Source organism: Micromys minutus (genome assembly GCF_963924665.1).
Source record: "Micromys minutus genome assembly, chromosome: 5".
NCBI lineage: Eukaryota > Metazoa > Chordata > Mammalia > Rodentia > Muridae > Micromys > Micromys minutus.
In genome coordinates this window covers 49,913,608-49,933,772 of record NC_137974.1, presented here as the reverse complement: position 1 = coordinate 49,933,772, position 20,165 = coordinate 49,913,608, and the positions used below count along the sequence as shown (strand labels likewise).

The following is a 20,165-nucleotide window of genomic DNA, read 5'->3' as shown; positions in this document are numbered from 1 at the left end:
ACCTGAATCAGCCATCAGACAAGACAACCATAGGAGGACCTGGGATACCAACCCAGCCACAAAGCCTTTGACCTACAATTTGTTCTGCCTAGAAGATAAGCTGGGGTAAATGTAGCACAGAAATTGTGGGAGTGACCAACCATTGACTGTTCCAGCTTGGGACCAATGTCATGAGAGAGAGAGAGAGAGAGAGAGAGAGAGAGAGAGAGAGAGAGAGAGATATCACACTTGGCATTGCCTGGAGAATGAGGAACCAGAGGTTACATCACCCAGAAACCTAGGAAAGAACTAAACACAACTGGCAAAAAAAAGACAATGAAACAATTCCTAATAATATTCTGCTGTACTCATAGATTAGTACCTAGCCCAATTCCCACCAGGGAGGGTTCACCCAGAAACTAATGGAAACAGATGCAGAGACCCACAGTAAAACATTAGGCAGAGTTTGGATAGAACTTAAACTGTCAAGGACACCACAATAAAACCCACAGAATATCGCAGGCCCCTTGGCACATTTTACAGTAGAGATCCAGGGACACAGGCCTAGTGATAATGCACTGTGAGTAACCAAAGCACAGAGAGGGCTAGGCGGAGCATGCAGAAAACATGGCCCTCCGGTTCAGCAGAGCCTGAAATCTGGCATAGGGACTCAAGAACTGCCCAAAAAGCCCTGGCTCAAAGTCTAGACACACAGGCCCACAGTAAGGCACAGGCCCTTGTCAGTGGGAGCTGGGGTTTGCCAGGAAAGGCAGTGATTGAAGTTCAACTCTACAGACCCTCTTACACCTGGACAAAGGGGAGTCTGACATATAGGCCCAGGGAGAGCACATTGGGAGTCCTGAGAGAGCAGAAAATACTATGATATCAGGAAAAGAGTCCGTTGTGTCCTAGAGAAAGAGCCAGGTCACTGCCAGTAGTACCCAGACCTGTGGGCACAGGACTGAGCTACTAGAAGAGCCTCACAAGAGTTCCCACATATGAGCCCACAGAGACAGAGCTGAGTCACTGCTAACAGAACTCACTGCTTGTTCACCAAAGCTGAACACTTACAAGCGGTTTTCTTCCTAAACCCACAGTCCCTCAGGACCACGGGAGAAACAGGTACCAAACACTAACAACAAGACCATGTATAATCACAGACAACAAGTTGGCAAGGGGAAAAGGAAAGAACTTAAGCAATGGAAACCAAGACAATCTGGCAATATCAGAACATAGCTCTCCCACCACAGCAAGCAGTAGATTGCCAAACACTCCAGAAAAAGAAGACTCAGACCTAAAATCATACCTCAAGATGATGATGGAGATCTTTGAGAAGAGCATGGATAACTTTCTTAAATAAGTATAGGAGGACAACCATAAACAAATGAAGCTTTTAAAGAGGAAACATGAAAAACACTCAAAGAAATCAAACAACTACAGGAAAACACAATCAAAGAGATAAAGGAATTGAAAATGGAAATAGAAACAATAAAGAAAACACAAAAAGAGACAACACTGGAGGTGGAAAACATAAAAAAGAAGTCAGGAGCCACAGATGCAAGCATCTCCAAAAGACTACAAGAGATGTAAGAGAGAACCTCAGGGACCAAACACAACACTGAAAACAAAGACAAAACATTTAAAGAAGATATAAAAACCAAAAAGTTCCTAAACCTAAGTGTCCAGGAGAACCAGGACACATTGAGAAGACCAAATCTAAAGGTAATAGGAATAGAAGAGGGTGAAGAATATCAACTAAGAGACACAGTAAATATTTTCAACAAAATCATAGAAGAAAACTTTCCTGCCCTTAAGAGTGAGATGACCATGAGCATAAAAAATGATACAAAACGCAAAATTGAGTGCACCATAAAAGAAATTCCTCCCAAAAATAGTCAAAACGCCAAGTGTTAAAAACAAAGAAAGAATACTAAAAATAGTAAGGTAAAAAGGTCATGTAACATATAAAGGCAGACCAATCAGAATTACACTCGACTTCTCAAAAGAAACTATGAAAGCTAGAAGACCCTGGAAAGACATAATACAGACCATAAGACAACACAAATGTCAGAACAGACTCCTAAACCCAGCAAAGACTCAAATACCATAGATGGAGAGACCAAGATATCCCAAGACAAAACTAAATTTACACAATATCTGACCAAAAATCCAGCCCTACAAGAATAATACATGGAAAACCTAACACAAGGAGGGAAACTACATCCTATAGAAAAAAAGAAAATAACTAAGCAAGAAAACCAAAGGAAGAAAGACACACAGACATAATTCTACCTATAAAAGCAAAAGGAGCAGGAAACAGCAAGCACTATTTCTTAATATCTGTTAACATAAATGGACTCAATTCCACAATAGAGACACATACACTATCAGATTGGATACATGAACAGATGCAGCTTTTTGCTGCATAGAGTAAACTCATCTCAGAGAAAAAGACTGGCACGATCTCAGAGTAAAGGGCTGGGAAAAAACCATACCAGGCAAAGGGCCCCAAGAAACAAGGTGGAGTAGCCATTCTAATATCGAATAAAGTGGATTTTCAACCAAAACTTATCAAAGAAGATAAGAAAGGACACTTTTTACTCATTACAGGGAAAATTTGTCAGGAGGAACTCTCAATCATTAACATATATGAGATACCATACAATCCAAATAAAAGAGCACCCATATTCATAAAAGAAAACCTACTGAAGTTCAAAAAATACATTGCACCCCACACAATAATAGTGGAAGACATCAACACCCACTCTCACCAATGGACAGATCATGGAACCAAAAACTGAACAAAAACACAGTAAAACTAGCAGAGGTTATGAACCAATTGGAGTGAACAAATATCTACAGAACATATCATCCTAAAACAAAAGAATACACCTTTTTCTCAGCACCTCACAACACCTTCTCCTAAACTGACCATATAATCAGTCACAAAAAAAAGCCTCAATAGATATAAGATTGAAATAGTCCCATGCATCCTATCAGATCACCATGGTTGAAGGCTGGTCTTTAATAACAACAAAGACAACAAAAAGTCCATATGGAAACTAAACAATGCTCTATTAAACAATAGTAAGGTCAGAGAAGAAATAAAGAAAGAAATTAAGGATTTTCTAGAATTCAATGAAAACCAAAACAAACATACCCAAAACTATAAAATGCAATGAAAGCAGGACTGAGAGGAAAACTCATAGCTCTGAATGCTTCCAAGAGAAACTGGAGAGAGCATACACTAGCAACTTGACAGCACAGATTAAAGCTCTAGAACAAAAAAAAGCAGATACACCCAAGAGAAGTAGACAGCAAGAAATAATCAAACTCAGAGCTAAAATAGACCAAATAGAAACAAAAAGAACCATTCAAAGAATCAGCAAAACCAAAAGCTACTTCTTTGAGAAAATTATCAAGATTGATAAACCCTTAGCCAGACTAACTAGAGGGCAAAGAGAATATCCAAATTCAAAAACTCAGAAATGAAAGTAGAGACATAATAACTAAAACTGAGGAAATTCAAGAAATCATCAGATCCTACTACAAAAGCCTATAGTCAACAAAGCTGGAAAATCTGGAGGAAATGGATGAATTCATAGACAGATACCAGATACTAAAGATAAACCAGGACCAGGTAAACCAGATAAACAATCCCATAACACCTAAAGAAATAGAAGCAATCTTCAAAAGCCTCCCAACCAAAAAAAGCCCAGGTCAAGATGGGTTCAAGACAGAATTTTATCAGACATTTATTGACCACCTAATACCAATACGCTCTTCTACAAAATAGAATATGATGGAACACTACCTAACTCATTTTTTGAGGCTACCCTCATTCCTAAACCACACAAAGATGCTACAAAGAAAGAGAACTTCAGACCAATCTCACTTATGAACATTGATGCAAAAATACTCAACAAAATCCGTGCAAACCGAACCCAAGAACACATCAAAACGATCATTCACCATGACAAATAGGCTTCATCCTTGGAATTCAGGGATAGTTTAATATACAAAAATCCATCAACGTAATCCACCATACAAACAAACTCAAAGAAAAAAACCACATGGTCATCACACTAGATGCTGAGAAAGCATTTGACAAAATTCAACACCCCTTTATGTTAAAAATCTTGGAAAGAACAGGAATCCAAGGCCCATACCTAAACATAATAAAAGCAATATACAGTGAATCAAAAGCCAACTTCGAACTTAATGGTGGAAAACTTGAAGCAATCTCACTGAAATCAAGGACTCAACAAGACTGCTCACTCTCCCCTACCTATTCAACACAGTACTGGAAGTCCTGGCTGGAGCTATTAGTCAGCAAAAGGAAATCAAAGGGATACAAATTAGAAAGGGAGAAGTAAAAACATCACTGTTTGCAGATGACATGATAGTGTACTTAAGTGACCCCAAAAATTCCACCAGAGAACTTCTATAGCTGATAAACAATTTCAGCAAAGTAGCTGGATATAAAATTATAAAATATAAAAGGTTACATTTTTAATATATTTTGTGATTGCTTGGAAAGGTGAAAAAATGTTCTGTATCAAAGAGAAACACGTTTATTACAGAAATGTTGCTGTATCCTATGTAACAGGGTGAAGTGGTGCTCTGTGGAACAGAACTATGTCAACACAAGGGTTAGAAGCTAGCACTGAACAAAGATGTTGAAGCACCTAGTTGATGGAAAGAAGTTTCTTCAGGGTTGTTGTTAGAGAACAGTAATAAAATGATTCTTTTTCAGAAATATTTAATTTCTTCATAAAATGAGTTGGATATTTTTATAAATATGTAACCTAATAGAATGAAAATGGAATAAACATAGTGTATAGAATACCTAATTCAACAACATATTAATGAATAAAGGAACAAATGATTTCAAAAAAAAAATTAACTCAAGCAAATCAGTAGCCTTCCTCTACTCAAAAGACAAACATGTGGAGAAAAAAAAATAGGAAAAAGGATACTTTTCACAATAGTCACAAACAATATGAAATACCTTGGTGTGACTCTAACTAAGCAAGCAAAGGACCTGAATGACAAGAACTTCAAATCTCTAAAGAAAAAGAAAATGAAGAAGATCTCAGAAAATGGAAAGATCTCCAATGCTCCTGGATTGTAAGGATCAACATTATAAAAATGGCCATCTTACCAAAAGCAATCTACAGATTCAATGCAACCCCCATCAAAATTCCAATCCAATTCTTCATAGAGTTGGAAAGAACAATGTTCAATTCCATCTGGAATAACAAAAGACCTAGAAGAGGGAAATCCATCCTCAACAACAAGAAAACATCTGGGGGAATCACCATCCCTGACCTCAAGCTCTATTACAAGGAAATTGTGCTAAAAACTACATGGTACTGGTACAGAAATAGGCACGTGGATTAATGGAATAGAATAGAAGATCCAGAAATGGGACCTCACATATATGGTCACTAGATTTTTGACAAAGGATCTGTAAACATTCAAAGGTAAAAGGACAGCCTCTTCAATAAATGATGTTGGTCCAATTGGCACTCAACATGCCGACGAATGAAAATAGACCCTTTCTTATCTCCTTGTACAAAGCTCAAGTGCAAGTGGATTAAAGATTTTCACATTAAGCCAGGTATACTTAAATTATTAGAAAAGAAAGTAGGAGAAACTTTAGAACACATAGGCACAGGAGAAAATTTTCTGAACAAAACACCAATGGCTCACGCTCTAAGGTCAAAGATTGACAAATGAGACTTAATGAGATTGCAAAGTTTCTGTAAGGCTAAGGACACTGTCAAGAAAACAAAATTGCAGCCAACAGAATGGGAAAAGATCTTTACCAACCCCACATCAGAAAAAGGCCTAATATCCAAGGTATACAAAGAACTCAAGAAGTTAGACACCAGAGAATCAAACAACCCTATTAAAAAATGGGGTACAGAGCTAAATAAAAGTTCTCAATTGAGAAATAACAAATGGCTCAGAAGCATCTAAGGAAGTGCTCAACATCATTAGCCATCATGGAAATGCAAATCAAAACAACCCTGAGATTCCACCTCACACCAGTCAGAATGGCCAAAATCAAAAATTCAGATGACAGCAGATGCTGGCGAGTATGTGGAGAAAAAGGAACACTTCTCCACTGTTGGTGAGGTTGTAAACTGGTACAACCACTCTGGAAATCAGTCTGGCAATTCCTCAGAAAATTGGACATAGTACTACTTGAAGACCCAGTTATTCCACTTCTGGGCATATATCCCAGAGAAGCTCCAACATACAGCAAAGATACATGCACCACAATGTTCATAGCAGCCCTATTTATAATAGCCAGTAGCTGGAAGGAACCCAGTTGTCCTTCAGTAGATGAATGGATAAAAAATTCTGGTATATTTACACAATGGAGTACTATTCAGCTATCAGAAACAATGACTTTATGAAATGCTTAAGAAAATTGTTGCATCTAGAGAATATCATCCTGAGTAAGATAACCCAGTCCCAAAAGAACAGACATAATATGCAGTCACTGGTAATTGTATACTAACCCCAGAAAGCTCTGAACACTCCAAAAACAACTCACAGACTTAATAAAGTTCAAGAAAAAAAAAGAAAATGAAAAACCATTATGCTTAATTTTTACACACCAAGAAAACTTTGACTAATTCCAGGTTACATCTTGTTTAACATGTACTTTATGCTCATTGTAACTAGTAAGATCTTAATGCACACTATCAAACCTTTAAAAAAATCCAAGTCCTGACAAAAATGTATTTGCATACTTTTATGCTGAAATGCTTAAAATCTGTACATTTATCTTTGTTTTTTAAAATAAAGTTGTTCAATTAAAAAAAACAAAATATAGTGATAACTGGTTGTCTGCATGTAGAAGAATGCAAATAGATCCACATTTATCACCCTGCACAAAACTCAAACCCAAATGTATCAAAGACCTCAACATAAAACCACATACACGAAATAGAACAGAAAGTGTAGTATAGCCTTGAACCTGTCAGTTGGTGTCTAATTTCTTGCGTTCTTTATATATTTTGGATATTAGCCTGCTGAGTCCAGCATGGCTTTGGTGAGGACATAGGTCTCCAAGAATATCAATGCCTGTCATGGGCAACCACCCTGTTTGTATAATAATTTACATATTTTACATTCCTCCTTTAAGGAATGTTCTCTCTGTTTATGTTAATGATCTTATAATGATCAAACAGCACAAGTCTAGGAGGCACACCAACGATTTAATAACCTGATTTAAAAATGGAGTGCAGCACTAATCAGGGAATTCTCAACAGAGGAATCTCAAATGGCCAAGAAGTACATAAAGAAATGTCAACATCCTTAGTCATCAGAGAAATGAAAATAAAAAAAAAAAAAAAAACTCTGAGTTTCTACCTTACACCCATGAAAATGTCTAAGATCAAAAACTCCAAGGACAGCACATGCTGGCATGATTGTGAGAAAGAAGAACACTCTTCCACTGCTGGTGAAAGTGCTGGCTTATATAACCACTCTGTCAACCAACTTGGTGGTTTTTCAGAAGATTGAGAATAGTTCTACCTCAAGATCCAGCTATATCACTCCTGAGCATATACTCAAAAGTTGCTTTACCATCCCACAAGTATACTCTTTGAACTATTGTTCATGGGCTTTATCATAATAACCAAAAACTGGGAAAAACTAGATGTCTCTCATCTGAAAAATGAATACAGAAAATGTGGTGTAGCTACACAATGAAATACTACTCAGCCATTAAAAACAAGGACATCATGAATTTTCCAGGCAAGTGAATGGAACTAGAAAATATCATTCTGAGTAAGGTAACCCAAACTCAAAATATATGCATGGTATGTACTCATTTATAAGTAGATATCAGCGATAAAGTATATGATACGTGCTATAATCAACAGACCCATAGAAACCAAATAACAAGTAGGGCCCGAGGGAGGATGGTTGGATCTTTTAGAAGGGGAAACAACATAGATATCAGAGTTGATAGAAAAAGGGAACTGGGAGAAAGAAAGAACTGGGAGAAAAATGGGGTCATGGGAGATCAAATGTAAGGAAAGTAAGGAAGAGAGAAGGGAGATAGTATGTGGTGAGATAATCTCTAAGATTTGGAAGATATTTAAAATGGGAAGAGACCACAGAAGATCTATGGTGGTGACTCTAGCTAAGAGTCCTAGTAATGGAGGATACAGATCCTGAAACAGCCACTTCCTATAGCCAAACCAAATTCCCAATAGAGGAATAAGGACATCAACCCACCCATAAAACCTTCAACCTAAAATTTTTCCCCCATACTATATGTATAGAAACAACAGAGACTGAAGGAATGGCCAACCAATGACTAGCCCAACTTGAGACCCACCCCATAAAAAAGAGACATATTAATGATACTCAACTATGCTTGTAAAGAGTAGCCTAGAATAACTGTCTTCTGCGAGGCTTCATCTAGCAGCAGATGAAAATAGATGCAGAGACCTGCAACCAAACATCAGGCAGAGCTCAGGGAGTCTTGTGAAAGAGTAGAAGATAAGATTGATCAAGCTGGAGGGGTCAAGGACACCATAAAAAGACCTGCAGAGCAAACTAACCTAGAACCATGAGGGCTATCAGAGACTGAAACACCAACCAAAGAGTGTACAGAGTCTGGACCTAGGTCCCCTACATATTTGGAGCAGATATACAGCTTGGTCTTCATGTAGATGCCCTAACAATTAGATCAGGGACTGTCCCTGCCTCTGTTGCCTACCACTGGATCCCCTTTTCCTAGCTGTGTTGCCTGGTTGGGCCTCAATTTGAAAGGATGTACTGATGGGACTAGATATCCCAGGGCAGGATTGTACCCAAAGGGAGCTTCTCCTTCTTTAGGGAAAAATGGAGAGGGTAATGGGGGAGGAATTTGTAAGAATGAAACTGGGAGAAGAGGAAGTACAATTAGGGTAAAATGAATAAATAAATCAATTAATGATAAAAGCAATGCTTAGTCAGTAAGGAAAAGGGAAAGGTATAGACCTAGTATAGTCACAAATCTTTTCCTAACATCAAGCCAAGAAGTACAGTCCAATTATCACCTCAGATGGGAAAACTGGAAATATCTGAACAAGAAAAAATTATTATATCTTAAACCATATAATATACAAATCACAAAGGTTTGTTTGAATGAAATAAAGGCACATTTTTTTGTGTCGTGTCTAATCTTAGCCACATGATTGGTAAATTGTAAATACCACTAATATTAGACCTTCTTTGCTGTAGAAGTTTTGAATGTATGTGAACAACCATAAGAAACCAACCACAAGTCACCCCTAAAAATCACCCTATCCCTCAAGGGTATGCATTACCCAGGTACTCCGTCTGAATGGTCTGACTGGCATTTCCAGAGGGTGTCAGAAGAGCAGCTAACATGGCACTTTCCACAGTCTCCATCAAGATGGTGCCCAGCGTGGATGTCTCCTCTCTGCTGAGCTCAAACCACATGGGTGCTTGCTCCAATATGAGGGAGACACTTGTCGCTGCACTCTGCAAGGAAAGAAACATTTGCTATTTTTTTTCATCCCTTTCATTCCTCTTTCTCTCTCCTGTTCCTCCTCCTGCTCCCTCTTCTCCTACTATTCCTCATTTTCACTCTCCCTGATCCTCCTCCTTCTGAGCCTTCTTCTCTTCATCCTCCTCTCCCTTCTCTTCCTCTCCTCCTGTTCCCTCTCCTCATCCTGCTCCTCCTCTCCCCTTCCTCTCCCTGTTCCCTCTCCTCCCCAGGATCCTCATCTCCCTGTTTTTTCTCCTTTCTCCTGTTCTTCCTTCTCCTCCTCCCTCTTTCTTGTTAGAAAAATAGCTCTCTCTAGCTCTAGTGGAGAAAAAGGGTAAAGGATGAAGCAAAAGAAGAAGTTACTGAATGTGATTGAAAATCACAGGACTCAAAAGGCTGAGGCTAGTGGGTCCTGGGACACATAGCAAGTTATAGGCCAGTCAAAGTGAGAACAAGACCCTGTCTCACAAACAAAAAGAGACAAAATTAGCATCTTCTCAGTTCCAGTTCTATACTTAAGAGGCCCTGGTAGGAATGTTTAAGCTCAGTTTTGCCTTTGCAGGACACAGAAAGCCAGTGACTGTGCCAATCTATACTCCACATGTTATTTGAGCCAGAAACTTCTTTTAAGGGATTAATCTCTTCAAATACATCTAAAATTGTTTTAAAGAGCTCACTCAGTGATTATTTAAAATTCTTTCTAATATCAAGTTCTCGAGAAGCAGTTTAACAGTCTTCACATGGAATCCAGTCACATGATAGCTGACAGTTTTGTTAGGAAACAATGCTGCACAAAGAAACATATGTGAAAAGTTAACAGGGCACCTGCATGCACTGAGGAGAGAACATAACAAACTAACATTCATATCCTATCTACTGTGGCTTAGGAACAACAGCAAGTTTGAAATGTACTTCAAAGGCCAGAGTGTTCAGTGTAAGTGACTGATGAACACTCAGATTTAGACAGAATATGCATGTCAGATCTTTACCCCAAGACCCAGGAAACATTCAGAAGAGGGGGCAGAAAACACTAAAGAGCTGGGAGATGAGGGAAAGCATCAGGAAAGACTGTTGTCCAGATATAACACCACCATGGCAACCATAAACACAGCAGCCATGAATATCTGCACAAGACCCAGCCATCTCTCTTTCCACCATAGATCACAGAGCTCCCCACAAGGCTCCATCTTTTCCTGTGACACTAATGACTCCAATGACTGCCACAGAATGGGTGTGTTTTTGACTAATGGTGGAGTACTGGGGGATGGTTTTGAGCACTGTGCATAATCCAATGCCTATTTCTGTGTCCAGAGATTAGGTTATAGTCCAGAAACTACACTGTCATGGTTACTGAATCATTTCTTGTATCTATGTTGTGTAAAAAATGCTCCACAATTATCTATGATTGGTTACTGATCAGTTTATGACTGGGCAGAAAAGGTAGGACTTCCATTCCCAGGTGAATGGAAGAGTCTCAAATGGGAGAGAAAGAAAGAGAAGATGTGGTTATAAGGAAGAAGATCTTGGAGGAGTCATGATGAGCAGGTCACTAAGAGATTCACCATGAAGATGCACATGAAGTAGAGCAAGCCAGAGTGAGACTCAGACTACAAATAACATGGGGCCTATGGCTTGGAAGTATATAGCTTAGAGTAGATGACTATTTGCCCATCATGGTCCTTAGAGCTTGCTAGTGATCATAATAGGTCTTTTTGTCAATTATTTGAGAGCTAGAATAGAAACAAATAAGGCTGTTATTCTTAAAGTACAGCCTACAGTGGAGTCAGTGGGGATTAAGTGGACCAAAGTCATCCTAGGAAAAAGACAGGAAGTAACAGGGTGTAATGAGAAGAACATTCATAATACAATAGACAGGCATGAAGACAAACATATGAAAGTGTCAAAACTAAAGAAAATTTTGTTAAATGTGTTGTAAGTATGGGGCTAAGATGGCTCAGAGGTCAAACACACACACTAATCTTATAGAGTAACCAGGATCAGTTTTAGTACCCATTTAGGTGTCTCACGACTGCCTGTAATTCCAGCTCCAGGGAGATCTGATATATCTGGCCTCTGTGGGGCCAGATATACTCACACATAAGATGTATAGAGTTGACAAAAATAAGTCCTTAAAATCTAAGAATGGTGTTTATATTTCTGGCATATATGAATAAAACCTATATAAAGTTGTGAGATAGAGCATGTGTCTGCATGTGTACTGGTGTGTGTGCAACCACACTAGCTACCTACTCATATAGAGGGAAAATGACAAATGTGGCTGTTGCATTTCAGATACCAGATGCCATTCATCTAGTTGAGACAAGGGCCTTCATTGACCTAGAACTCACCAAACAGACTATGATGTGATCTCCAGTGATCTCCGGGCTCTGCCTCCCAGTGCTAGGATTCCAAATGTATGAGCTATGCCTAGCTTTTGCCCTTTTGTATGTGGATTTTAAGAATAGAACCTAGGTCTTCAGCCTTACAAAACTTTTACTCACTGAGCCACAACCTGAGTCAGATATGCATAGTTTAATTATCAGGGAGGGAGAGGGAGAGAGAGGGAGAGAGAGAGGGAAAGAAGGAGGGAGGGAGGGAGGGAGGGAGGGAGGGAGGGAACCTTATTTAGTATGGAACCAATATCTATGAAATTAAAGGCAATGATTATTTCTGGTTTGAGATGAGAAAATGAGTATTCATATTTTATTAATATTAAGTGACATCACCAAGATTTGAGCTGTGGGGGCTGTAGTTGTGTCTCCATGGCTGAGTTCTCAATGCTCACCTATGAGGGGTGAGATTCAGATCCCATCACATACATTAAGTGGCTCATAGATAAATAATATCTCCAAGGGATCTAGTACCCCATTTTGGCACCCACAGATGACTACATCACACACACACACACACACACACACACACACACAGTGGTGGAAAGCAACAAACACCATCAGGAAGTACCCCTACCTGTAAGGATGCTGGAGCACTTTTGTTTTCGCAGGTGTTATCCAGGATGGAGAAAGTGGCATTCACAAATGTGCAGAAGGAAGCCTGTGTTCAAGAGAATGAGCATGTGTGAGTACTTGCCAATCTATCATGAACTGCAAAGTCCAAAAATTGAGCAATAAAGCTCAACATATTGAGTGGGTCAAATTCCTGAGTCTCTATTCTCAGGGAAATAAATACTCATCCCATCCAGTCTTCATTTCAAAGAAGTTGGGAAGTAGACAACAGATACATTCACTCTGGGGAGTCCTAGAGTCCCCTGTCCAGCAGGGAGACTGTAGTTCATAATAGTCTCATATATAGTTCATGAATAACAAAGAGAGATAAAGACTCCAGTTATAAACAAAAGTCAAAAGAAGTGCTAAACTGACCTAATTTAATCAGAGCACATTATATACCAATGTTTAAACATCCCCAATACAACTCTGTTGGTATGCAGAGTTATTACATACTGTCCTGATTTCATTTCTGTTGCCTGGTTTAAAAAAAATTGACAAAAAGCAACTTGTGGTGGGGGGATGGGTTGTTTCAGTTTAAATTCTTAGCTTCAATCCATCATGGTGGGAACTCAAGGTAGGAACGTGAAATAATCAGTAACAGTGAGTGATGTGCAAGTGTTTTCTCATGTACTTGCTTGTGCTGAGCTCTATTTATTTACTATTACATTGTTTAGGACCCTGTGCCAGAAAAAAAAAATGGTGCTGCCCACTACAGACTGAGCCTTTCCACATCAATTTGTTCAATTAAGATACCCTACATAGGCATGTCCAAAGGTCATCACAACGTAGACAATCCATGATTGAATATCTCTTTCCAGTGGATTATTGGCTGAGTTAAACTGACAATTAAAATTAGTTATCAAGGTCGGGAATGGTATGGCACATACCTCTTACCCTAGCACTTGAGAGGCAGAGACATGCTGATCTCTGTAAGTTTGAAGTCAGCCTGGTCTGTGTATCAAATGCTAAGCCAGCCAGGGCCACATAGTGAGATCTTGTCTCAAAAATAAATAAACAAACCAAAGCAAAAAATACATAATTACACACATTTTAATAAAACAAATGTATAAATGAACAGCTAGTTTTTTTAATTGCATATGGCTAAGAGTCATGTTCAATTGTTGGTCATAAATAAAAATATATTTCAAAAGTATATTGATATTCCATCTTATCCAAGTCAGTAAGATTCCATCAAAAGAGACAACAGCAGCGTTGGGTGGAATGAGGATGGGAGGGAATGTGGTAAGGGGGATGGAAGAGAGGGAATTGGTAGAGTTGATCAAGATGTATTAAAAATTTAATAAATAAAATGATACAACCAACATGACAACAAATGCAGTAAGGGTTTGTGAAAGAGAGCTTTTGCAAACTTCTGGTTAGGGTACATAGAAATGACTGTAATAAAACTCTGTTTTCAGGCCCCTCACTGGATGAACACCAGACACACCATGTGACCTAGCATGAGTATATGCTAAAGGAATCATCTCAGCTGGAATTATTTTAGCTATTGGAAATGGCCAGAATACAAAGATACATATACAGAGAACTAATTAGTGTTGCAGGGGCTTTAAGAAGTTATGGAAGCTTCTGTTTAATGGATTTAAAGGTTCCACTGGGCTTTATAAAAATACACAAGATACTAATGATTTTTACATGACACTATAAATCCATTACAAACCACTAAACTTCTCACTTTTAGGTGGTGATGTAATGGCTAATATCAATTATCAGCCTGATGAAATATGCATCCCTTGAAAGACACACTTTGGACATAGCTGTAGGGGATTTTTTTAAAGAAAACTTACTATTCTGTGTGTATGAGTATCTTGATTGCCTGCATCTGTGGCTGTCTGATACACATTGAGGATAGAGGAGGGTGCCAAATCCCCTAGCACTGAAGTTTAAATGGTTGTAAACCATGTAGGGGGTTCTGAGATTTAAACCAGGGTCCTCTGGAAAAGCATTAAGTACTCTTAAACTTTGAGTGATTTCTCCAGTTCCCTGTGGGTAATATCTTAATAAGGTCAATTGGGGTACTACATCCTAGTAAAAACAAGAAAACTCCTAAGGAAGAAAACCAAAAGGAGAAAGACACACAAGCACAATTCAACCTACAAAAGCAATAATAGCAGGAAACAGCAACAACTATTCCTTAATATCTATTAACATAAATGGACTCAACTTCCCAAAAAAAAGTTATAGGCTATCAGACTGGATACATAAACAAAAAGAAGCATTTTGTTCCATACAGGAAACTCACCTCAGAGACAAAGACAGACACTATCTGAGAGTAAAAGGTTGTGGAAAAAATTTCAAAGCAAACGGCCCCAAGAAGCAAGCTGGAGTGGCAATTCTAATATCAAATAAAGTAAATTTCCAACCAAAAGTTATCAAAAAAGATAAGGAAGGACACTTTTTACGCATTACAGGGGAAATCTGTCAGGAGAAACTCTCAATCCTTAATATATATGCTCCAAATACAAAAGCACCCATTTTCATAAAAGTAACCCTACTAAAGCTCAAAAAATACATTGCACCCCACACTATAATAGTGGGAGACTTTAATATCCCACTCTCACCAATGGAAAGATCATGGAAACACAAAATTAAGGAGGACACTGTAAAACTAGCAGAGACTATGACCCAACTGAAATGGATAGATATCTACAGAACATATCATCCTAAAACAAAAGAATACACCTTCTTCTCAGCACATCACGGCACCATTTTGAAAACTGACCACATAATTGGACACAGAACAAGCCTCAATCGATATAAGAAGATCGAAATACTCCCATGCATCCTTTCACATCACCATGGACTAAGGCTGGTCTTTAATAACAACAAAGACAACAAAAAGCCCATATACACATGGAAACTAAACAATGCTCTATTAAACGATAGCATGGTCAAAGAAGAAATAATAAAACAGATTAAGGATTTTGTAGAATTCAATGAAAACAAAAACACAACATATCCAAACATATGGGATGCAATGAAAGCAGTACTGAGAGGAAAACTCATAGCTCTGAGTGCTTCCAAAAAGAAACTGGAGAGAGCATACACTAGCAACCTGACAGCACAATTAATAGCTCTAGAACAAAAGGAAGCAGATATACCCAAAAGATGTAGATGGAAGGAAATAATCAATATTAGGGCAGAAGTAGACCAAATAAAAACAAAAAGAACCATCCAAAGAATCAACAAAACCAAGAGCTGGTTCTTTGAGAAAATTAACAAGATTAATAAACCCTTAGCCAGACTAACTAGAGTGTAAGAGAGAGTATCCAAATTAACAAAATCAGAAAGAAAAGTGGAGAAATAATGACTAAAACTGAGGAAATTCAAGAAATCATTAGATCCTACTACAAAAACTTATACTCAACAAAGCTGGAAAATTTGGAGAAAATGGATGAATTCCTAGACAGATACAAGATACTAAAGTTAAACCAGGACCAAGTAAACCATCTAAATAATTCTATAACATCTACAGAAATAGAAGCAGTCATCAAAAGCCTCCCAACCAAAAAAAAGCCCAGGTCCACATGAGTTCAGTGCAGAATTTAATCAGACATTTATTGACGACATAATATCAGTACTCTCCAAACTATTCCACAAGATAGAATCAGATGTAATACTACCTAACTCATTTTTTGAGGCTCCAATAACCATTGTTCCTACACCACACAAAGACCCTACAAGGGAAAAGAACTTCAGACCAATCTCACTTATGAACATTGATGCAAAAATACTCAACAAAATCCTTGGAAACCAAATCCAGGAAGACATCAAAACCATGATAAACCATGATAGAGTAGACTTCATCCCTAGGATGCAGGGATGGTTTAATATACAGAAATCCATCAATGCAATCCACCATATAACCAAACTCAAATGAAAAACCACATAGTCATTTCACTAGATGCTGAGGAAGCATTTGACAAAATTCAACACCCCTTCATGCTAAAAGTCCTGGAAAGAACAGGAATCCACAGTCCATACCTAAACATAATAAAAGCAATATACACAAAACCAACAGCCAACATTAAACTTAACAGTGGGTAACTTGAAGCAATCCCACTAAAATTAGGGACTCAACAAGGCTGCTCACTCTCCCCCTACCTATTCAACATAGTACTGGAAGTCCTAGCTGGAACAGTTAGACAGTAAAAAGAAATCAAAGGGATACAAATTAGAAAGGAAGAAGTAAAAACATCACTGTTTGCAGATGACATTATATTGTACTTAAGTGACCCCACAAATTGCACCAGAGAACTCCTACAGCTGATAAACAAGTTCAGCAAAGTAGCTGGATATAAAATTAACTCAAACAAATCAGTAGCCTTCCTATATTCAAAGGACAAACATGTGGGAAAAGAAATTAGGAAAAAGATACCCTTCACAATAGTTACAAAAAATATGAAATATCTTGGTGTGACTCTAACTAAGCAAGTGAAGAACCTCTATGACAAGAACTTTAAGCCTTGAAAAAAGGAAATTGAGGAAGATCTCAGAAAACTGAAAGTTCTCCCATGCTCATGGATAAGAAGGATCAAAATTTTAAAAATGGCCATCTACCAAAAGCAATCTACAGATTCAATGCAATCAAAATTCCAACCCAAAACTTTATTGAGTTGAAAAGAGCAATGTGCAATTTCATCTGGAATAACAAAAGACCTAGAATAGCGAAATCCATCCTCAACAACAAGAAAACATCTGGGGGAATCACCATCCCTGATCTCAAGCTATATTACAAGGCAATTGTGCTAAAAACCACATGGTACTGGTACAGAAATAGGCACATGAATCAATGGAATAGAAAAGAAAATCCAGAAATGAGCCCTAACATATACCATCACCTGATTTTTGACAAAGGAGCTGTAAACATTCAATGGATAAAGGACAGCCTATTCAACAAATGGTGTTGGTCCAACTGGCACTCAGCATGAAGAAGAATGAAAATAGACCTTTTCTTATCTCCTTGTACAAAACTCAAGTGTAAGTGGATCAAAAATCTCCACATTGAACCAGATACACTGAAACTATTAGATGAGAAAGTAGGGAAAACCTTAGAACACATAGGCACAGGAGAAAATTTCCTGAACAAAACACCAATGGCTATTGCTCTAAGGTCAAAATTAACAAGTGGGACTTAATTAAATTTCAAAGTTTCTGTAAGGCTAAGGACACTGTCAAGAAAACAAAATGGCAGCCAACAGAGTGGGAAAAGATTTTTACCAATTCCACATCAGCTAGAGGCCTAATATCCAAAGTATACAAAGAACTCAAAAAGCTAGACACCAGAGAATCAAACAACCCTATTAAAAATGGGGTACAGAGCTAAACAAAACGTTCTCAATTGAGGAATATCAAATGGCTGAGAAACATCTAAGGAAATGCTCGACATCATTAGCCATCAGGGAAATGCAAATCAAAACAACCCTGTGATTTCACCTCACACCAGTCATATTGGCCAAGATCCAAAACTCAGATGACAGCAAATGCTGGAGAGGTTGTGGAGAAAGAGGAACACTTCTCCACTGTTGGTGGGGTTGTAAACTGATACAACCACTCTGGAAATCAGTTTGGCAATTCCTCAGAAAATTTGACATAGTACTACCTGAAGATCCAGCTATTCCACTTCTGAGCATATACCCCAGAGACACTCCAATATACAAAAAAGACGCATGCACCACAATGTTCATAGCAGCTCTATTTATAATAGCCAGAAGCTAGAAAGAATCCAGATGTCCTTCAGTAGATGAATGGATACAAAAATCATGGTACATTTACACAATGGGGTACTACTCAGCTATCAGAAACAATGACTTATGGAAATTCTCAAGATAATTGTTGCATCTAGAGAATATCATCCTGAGTGAGATAACCCAGTCACAAAAGAACAGACATAATATGCAGTCACTGATAGTGGGATGCTAACCCCAGAGGCTTGCACTCCCCCAGAAACAACTCACAGACTGTATGAAGTCCAAGAAATAAAGAAAACAAAAACTATACATATATTCACAAAACAAGAAGACTTTGACTATTTCCATGTTGCGTTTTGTTTTGCATGTACTTTACGCTTATTGCAACTAGTACGTTTTCAATGCATACTGTCAAGCCCTTGAAAAAAATCAAGTACCGACTAAAAAACATATTCACATGGTTTTATGTAAAATTTATTTTAATGTCTGAAAAAACAGTACTGACAAAAATGTATAATTTTAAGCAAAAAATGTTTAAAATCTTTACATCTATCTTTGTTTTGAAAAATAAAATCGTTTAAAAAAAAAAGAGAAAAAGAAATGCAAACTAGAAAAAAAAAAAAAAAGAATTTAACAAAAATGAAGGTACAACATACCCAAACTTATGGGATACAATGAAAACACTGCTAAGAGGAAAACTCATAGCTCTGAGTGCCTCCAAAAAGAAACTGGAGACAACAGATACTAGCAGCTTGAAAGCACTCCTGAAAGCTCCACAATAAAAAGAAGCAGGGAGACCCAAGAGGAGTAGGCAGCAGGACATAATTAAACTCAGAGCTAAAGTCAACCAAATGAAAACAAAAAGAACTATAAAAAAATCAACAAAACCAAGAGCTGGTCCTTTGAGAAAAGCAACATTGATAAATCCTTAGCCAGACTAACTAGAAGGCACAGAGAGAGTATGCAAATTAACAAAATTATAAATTAAAATGAAGACATAAAAATAGAAACTGAATAAATTTAAAAAATCATCAGATCCTAATACAAAACCGTATACTCAACAAAAGTGGGAAATCTAGAGGAAATAGACAAATTTCTATACAGATACCAGGTACCAAATTTAAATCAGGATCAGATAAACCATCTAAACAGTCCTATAACCCCTAAAGAAATAGAAGCACTCATCAAAAGCATCCCAACCAAAAAAAAGCCCAGGACCAGATGAGCTCAGTACAGAATTCTATCAACCCTTCAAAGAAAACCTAAGACCAATACTCTCCAAAATATTCCACAAAATAGAAACAGAAGGAATACTACCCAACTTATTCTTTGAAGCCACAATATGCTCATAGCTAAACCAAACAAACCCTACGAAGAAAGAGACTTCAGACCAATTTCCATCATGAACATTGATGCAAAAATACTCAATAAAATTTATGCAAATTGAATCCAAGAACACATCAAAACAATCATTCACCATGAGCAAGTAGGCATCATTCCAGGGATGCAGGGATGGTTCAATATATGGAAATCCATTAATGTAATTCACTATATAAACCAAATTTTAAAAAAACATTATCATCTCATTAGATGCTGAGAAAGCATTTGTATTTTCAACATCAATTCATGTTAAAAGTCTTATAAAGACCAAGCACTATTGCTGATGCCAAGTAGTGCTAACTGGCAGGAACATAATATGGATGCCTCCCCAGAGGCTCTGCCAGAACCATACTGACATAGAGCAGGATGCTTTCAGCTCACCATGAGACTGAACACAAGAACCTCAATGAAGGAGCTAAAGAAAGGACTGAAGGAGCTAATGGTGTCTGTAACCCATGATAAGAACAAAATTACCAACTAACCAAACCCGCCACAGCTCTTAGGGACTAAAACATCAAACAATGAGTACACATGGATAGACCCATGGCCCCAGGTGCATATGCAGCA

At 37.9% G+C, this 20,165-nt stretch overlaps 1 protein-coding gene across 1 annotated transcript in view; it reads right to left on the bottom strand.

Annotated features, from left to right (window-relative positions):
* The window catches only part of ADGRE1 (adhesion G protein-coupled receptor E1), a gene marked incomplete at its 5' end in the record, with an annotated part of 105,895 nt that overhangs the window by 28,201 nt on the left and 57,529 nt on the right, over positions 1 to 20,165 (bottom strand). Inside the window, 2 exons of the mRNA XM_080917534.1 lie at positions 9,321 to 9,498; positions 12,473 to 12,556. Coding sequence (XP_080773660.1) covers positions 9,321 to 9,498; positions 12,473 to 12,556 — 262 coding nt within the window. The remainder of the gene's footprint in view (positions 1 to 9,320; positions 9,499 to 12,472; positions 12,557 to 20,165) is intronic.